At 34.7% G+C, this 6,889-nt stretch overlaps 1 protein-coding gene across 1 annotated transcript in view; it reads left to right on the top strand.

Moving 5' to 3' along the window:
* Window positions 1-214, top strand: part of Defb110 (defensin beta 110) — a 4,029-nt gene extending 3,815 nt beyond the window's left edge. Inside the window, exon 2 of the mRNA XM_004628313.2 lies at window positions 60-214. Within this exon, the coding sequence (XP_004628370.1) occupies window positions 60-214 (155 nt within the window). The remainder of the gene's footprint in view (window positions 1-59) is intronic.
* The last annotated feature ends 6,675 nt before the right edge of the window (window positions 215-6,889 follow it).

The raw sequence follows: 6,889 nt of genomic DNA, 5'->3' as shown, positions 1-6,889 counted from the left end.
AAAATGCCAATGTGCCACTAACTGCATGGCTAATTCTAGCCATTCTTTTCTTTTGACAGCCAAAAGGAGATATCCCGAGTACGGTAGCTTGGATTTGAGAAAAGAGTGCCAAAGGAGCAAAGGGGTGTGCAGAGCACTCTGTCTGCAGAATGAAATTAGGGTTACGTTCTGCATAAGGCCAGGAAGCCAGTGTTGCATGAGCAGCTCAGGTTGACAGAAGACAAGAGAGCCAGGGTCCAAGAAGAGGAGGCCGCCGTTCCAAGCCTTTCTGGCCTATCTTCCAAGCCTGCGTGCCTCTATGAAACACAAAATATTAAATAAAATTCCATACTAAACTATTCACAAGTGTTTCTCTTTTGCACACATGTCTGTGGTTTTTTTTTACTTGATTTCTTGCTAACAAAAGCAAGAAGAACTTGTTTATGGGAGCTACTCAGTAAATACAGTTCTCTGTGCCTTGTGATAGGTGACATAGGTAATATTGGAAGCAAGTAGAAAAGGGATAAGAATCTGCTGTTATTTTACTGTATTTACGCCTTTCAAAATACATAAATCCACTGAGCTTGGGTGACCAGACATGAGAGTTCATGTAGGTCTTATGAGAGACAGGGTTGAAGGGAAGGAGGAACCAGAACACAAGAATGAAACAGCTGAGTTAACACTACAACCCCTGATTTCTACTCTTACTGCTACTTAGTAGGAGAAAACTGTATATCAGGTAATGGGGAGGAGAAACTTTCAGAAAGTAGAAGAAATTGGGTAGATTTAAACATTTTGATTGAAGAAGTGAGAAAGTATAAAAAAATAGTTCAACTCAGACCTTCAGTTCTAGGAAATAATTTGGTCTAAAGAGATCCTGAATAAGATGAAGGAGCAACAATCTTTCTTTTTCAGCTACTTTCTGCCTCGGTTTCTCTCCTACTGTATTCCTGATCAGATGTCCAAGAATTCATCTCTACCATGTAGTATCTGCCAAAAACATGTAATTCTGTTTGTTTGCTGAGTTCAAGGACACAATTTAGCAATTTGTATTGATTCTAAGTTCTTAAGTAACATCACCAATACCGCAAGACAATGACGCAACATGCCCTCACCCTGTCAAATAAAATAAAATAATATTTTGGCAAATTATTTATTAAAAATGAAAATTTATTACATGTATACATGTGAACTACACTTGGACTCAGAAAAAGATAAGTGACAAAATTCTTGACATTTGTGTTGTTTTCTAATGCAGATGTGAGATCTACGTTCACACTATAATTATCTACAATATTGACATGCATAGGGAATAAATTTTCTCTAAATAGATATAATTGTGAGGTTATACATAATGAGCACACCGACGTTATTAAAAGGCTAGTCATTTTATAGTATTTTATTTTAATGAACACACATTCCATTATGACAAACATTATTGCTAAGTGTTATTCACATTGTATTTTTTAGAACCTTATGGTTACTCAATATATTCCCTTGCTACTTTAAAAGCATTTGTACAATATTTATTTATAACAAGATTTGTCAAATATGGCATGATAAGTTATTTTGGTCTAGACAATTGTGTTGCAAGAACGATACTGTTCACTTTATATAATGTAATCAAAATATATGATGGCTGATTAAATTTTTAAACTTTACTCTAGTGACAGATACATTACTATCAATTTCCTTTAAAACATTCCCATCACTCAAACACACATATTCCATCATTTTTGACACTTTGGGAGGCAGCTCTGGAAGTTATTTTTGTGTCTTTATGACATGTAGTAAAAAACAAAAAAAATACACCCAATGTTTCTCCCAAATACCATCTAACTGAAATGTAGGCTCATAAAAATATCACGCTGTGACCCCATCTACCTAGTCAATGGATCAGGTACCATGAAACTTCTGGCTTTGCTCATGGTTCGAAAACAAGAGGTAAACATTTTGAAACTGTTGAAGTCATCAAGGTAACCATGACATACAAGTAGAAACATGGAGAGACTATCAGGAATCATGCTGTAACGTTTCATAACATTTCATCTTATGGCAGATTGCTTCTGCGCTAGTGTTTAGATATTTGTTTCATTTTGAATCTAATTTAGTGAAGGGTCAGAGATATGGGTCTAGGTTCTGTACTTAGCATGTGGATAGCCAGCTTTCCAGCCCCATTTGACAAAAGGCTGTCTTCCCTCTCGCAAAGGGATTTGGTCCCTGTGTAAAATAACCGGGCTGAGTGCACCTGAGGCTGTCTGTATCTTCTATCCTGTTCTACTGATCTACAAGCATTGGGGGGTTTCTGTTTGTTTATTTGTTTGTGTTTTCTTGTTTATTTTTTGCCAATACCATGCTGCTTTTATCCCAGTAGCTTTGTAGTATAACTTGAGCCAGGGATGGTGCTGCCATGGACTTGCTCTTCTTGCCCAGAATTGCTTTTATTATTCCAGGTCTGTTTTGGTTCTATATGAATTTTAGATTTGTTTTCTCTAATAATGTAAAGAATTTTACTGGTATTTTAAATAGAATTATATTAAATCTATATAACTGTTGTGGAAGTGTGTGGGGTTTTTTACTATATTAATTTTGCCTATCCAAGAATAGGAGATATCTTTCTATTTTCTAACATCTTTTTCCATTTTCTTTTTCAAAGTACTATAGTTTTTTGCTGAGAAGTTTTTCACTTCATTAATTAAGTTAATTTCTAAATGTTTTATTTGTCTTGGTGCTTTGAGAAAGGTATTGTTTCTCAAATGTTCCCCTTGGACTGGAGACATAGCTCAGTGGCACAGAGCCTAACTGGCAAGTGCAAGGTCCTGAGTTCAATTCCCAATACAAAAAAAAAAAAAAAAGCAACAACTCAAATTTCCCTCCTGGTGAGTTTTTTATTGGTATACAGAATGCTCTTGCTATTAGAATGTTGACTTTGAATCCTCCTACGATATTATATTTGGATATTAGTTCTAGGAGTTCTTTGTTGGTGTTTTGGGGGTCTTCTATATATAGGATCATGTCATCAGCATATAATTATAATTTAACTTCTTCCTTCCTTATTCATATCCCATTTGTTTTTATCTCTTGTCTTATTGCTGTAGATAATATCTCAAAACCTATGGTGGAGGTTAAGATTTTCTGCACAAAACTCCAATCACATAGGAAATAATACTCAGTACCAAAAAATGGGATAAAGTCAAATTAAAAAGCTTCTGAAGAGCAAAGCAAACAACAACAGTGTGAATATGCCATTTACAGAATGCAAAAAAAAAAATCCCACTACTCATCAGGTGAAGGAATAATATCTAGAATGCATTATATAAGGAACTCACAGAATTAGAACCCCAATTTCAAAGACAATATTAAAAAATGGACATCTTAACTGAATAAACATTTCTCAAATGAATAAATACAAAAGCCAATGAATAAATGAAAAAAAGTTCAACATCTGTGGACATTCAAAAAAGTAAATTAAAATGATAGTGAGACTCTATCTCACTTCAAAAATAATGGCTATGATAAAGAAATCAACCAATAGCAAATTCAAGGGAAGAAGAGAACCCTTCTCCACTGTTGGTGGGACTCTAAACTGATGCAACCACTATGGAAATCAGTATGGAGATCCTTCATAAAACTGAAAATAGAAATTACCAAGCAATTCCCTTTCTAATTATCTCCCCAAAAGAGTTAGAGTTATACCACTTTGACCAATGTATATCACGTTTACAGTGGCACAATTGATAATAACTAAATCTTGGAAACAGCCTATAGGTCCATCAGCAGATGACTGGATAGAGATGTCCCATTCGTGCACCATGGAGTACTACTCTGCCAGAAGGGATGGTAAGAGTCATTCACTGTGAAATGGATGCAGTTGGGACCATGTCAAGTGAAATGACCCAGATACACAAGCTTAAATATCACAAGGTTTTTGTACGAAAAATTCAACCTATATCAAATGTAAGACTAATAATAGTAAAAAAGACAGAGCAAAAATGGTACTATGATCCACAGTAGGCAATATATCTAAAAGTATACTCTGGTTATACAATTTTCTTACGTGTTTCACATGTTCTTTGACCTGCTTGTCTGGTTTTCAACTTCTATATGTGATAATTAACTTTATAAATCCTTATAGATTTACTAAACTGATGCTTGAGAAATAGCAAAGAGTCGAAGAAAGGGGAGAAACAACTGAGATATGGTATGCATGTGCACCAGCTCCTACAGTGAAGGTAATTATGCACTGAACACACGTACCAAGAAAAGTGGAACAATGGCCAAGAGTGGCTGATGGAGCATGTGGGGCTAAAGTGAATGTAAGCACTATGATGATTACTGGCAGTGTATTTTTGTTTCAATATTTCTAAAACTTAAACATTCATTGTATTTAAATTCACATCTAGTATGTCTTATGCCAGCTTCTTTTGTATTTTAAAGACATAATGACATTTTAATGAAATCCATAAAGGCTGGGGAGATAGCTTAGTGCCTCAAGCACCTCCCTGGCAAGCACGAGGTTCTGAGTTCTATTGCTGTATGAAAAATAAATAAGTCTTTAAGGAAAAAAAACTCCTATGAACAAATGTTTGCCTACACTGAGTGTAGTCCAAATCAGAAATTTGGGGATGTCAGAGTATCTTACTTCTCATTGTCTTAGTTGATTCATAAGGAGCTGAAACATTAAACAGGGGATAACTTTGTAAATGAATACTGTAAAACAATGAAATCTATTTCTCTATGTATATTGAAGGAACTTTAATTTCCAAAATAAATGACTCAGGATTTGTACGAGCACTGTACTTCAATAAAGACTGGGAGGAGAAAAATCAGAAGAAATAACAGGTATCATATATTTTTATTTTGACCATGTATAAAAATATTTATGTTATTTTATTCACTCATTAACTGTCACATAGATGGGTGGAAAAGAGATTAGTGTCCAGTAGAATACAGGAAAACTTCAATGAAGAGTAAGATCCGGGAAGGAGGACAAACATTGGACAAGTGACACTGAAAAGGCAGGTTGTTGAAAGAGTTGATAAAATATTAAAACTACAAATTGTTAAAAGCTATAAACACTATTTTAATAGAAGCACAAGAGAATAAGGTCTTCCTTTCATAGACAGAGAAAAAGTAAGCCAGATGTTGGAATTGCAGAAGCCAGGTGAAAATATGGAGGCGAAGTTCAAGATGAGGCTACACATATTGCATGAGCAAAATGTAGGTTGGATACTCTGGGATTGGCTAAGAAATTGTGGTTGACCTTTCCTGCTCCTGCCTCTCACACCCATTGTGTCATGGAAACAAATTTTGTATCTCTTCAGTATGGTGACCTCCCAAAGGAATAATGTGCTGCTAACTTCCCATGCATCTACAAATGCAGCCAGAAGTTTCCACCACTGCATAGCTTTGGGAAATATGAAAACGTGAAAAGAATATGTAAAACATTTTGTGATGAGGTTGAGTAGTATTACAGATACTCTCTGTTAAGTGGGGAAATCAGTCTTGCATGCACACTCTGGAGGACAGGTTTACAACTGAACATCAGTTCTGTAACAGAAGTGAACCATTTTTACTCAAGAGTGGGTAAAAATAACATGCCTGCAATCTGTTGTGGAAATATGCATGTTAAATTCTAAATATATCTGCATAAATGTAAAAACATCAGTCTCTACGGTTCACTGAGGATTTTTGTATTTCAGCTGGATGAAATCCGAATCAGTCAAGGGAGCCAACTCTAATTATATTTATAATCTCTATAATCTCATTGCCATCAATTTTCCTAGTCATTCTCTTTTTGTGTCTGTCTCTCTCTTCTCTCTTCTCCTCTCTCTCTTTTCTCTCTCTCTCTTTTTTCTCTCTCTCACCCTCTCTCTCTCTCACTCTCTCTCTCTCAAGACTTATGGTTAGATTATAAAATTTGACATTTTGTCTTATTATGAACTCCAAAATCACAGCAATGAAGGTAGTGACATACTCTCCCTCCAAGTTTCTTCCTTTCCTTCTACATTGCTTTTTGTGACTATTTCCCTACAAAACTGTGTATCTCCTTGAAGTTTTGACCTATATATTAGTTTCCATAACAGTTTGAACTTTTAAAATCTTGTTGCTTTTATTCAACATAATTTTACTTATCTACACTACTACTGATATATATATATATATATATATATATATATATCATTCATTTTTCCTCAGTAGCATTGCATTATATAAATATCAAAGTTTATATTTCATTCTCCTCTTTCTTGAAGGACATCACACGGTTTCTACACATTGGTTATTATAAATATTAAAAGTGTTCTGTAATATATCTATAAGGACTTTTTGTGAACATATATTTGCTCAGAACCAACTTTGGGAAAAAGACAATCTTTTCTACAGATGATATTGAGAAAATTAAATAGTGACATGCATAAGGGTGAAATTAGATGATTATCATTCACCACATTAAAAAAATCACCTCAAACTGTAAATTATATTTGAGCCAGCGATTCTCCCAGGCATCTTCCCAAAAGAATCAAAGCCATAGTGCTGTGACACATTCATGTCCATGTTCATAGCAAGCAGCATAATTCACACTAGTTAGAACTTGGAAGCAGGCTAGATGTGCAGCAGATGAGCAAGTAAAAAAGAATAAGATATTCATACATAATTGAGTACTATTCTGCCTTAAAGAAAGATTAAACTTGAGTTATTTATAGGGAAATGCATGTACTTTGAGAATATAACATTAAATAAAATAAATCAGACATGCAAGTGTAAATATCACATGGATTCTCTTATATGAGAAGCTCACATCATCCATAAAGATCAAAATGAGATGGATAAAAGGAAGTCTGGCAACAGATATTTCTCAGATGAGAAGGAGATGGAGGGAGGGTTCAGAAGCAATGGGAAAATGGATGAG

The sequence above is a fragment of the Octodon degus genome, unplaced genomic scaffold, assembly GCF_000260255.1.
Source record: "Octodon degus isolate 3935 unplaced genomic scaffold, OctDeg1.0 scaffold00022, whole genome shotgun sequence".
NCBI lineage: Eukaryota > Metazoa > Chordata > Mammalia > Rodentia > Octodontidae > Octodon > Octodon degus.
This window is presented reverse-complemented; position numbering and strand designations above follow the sequence as displayed.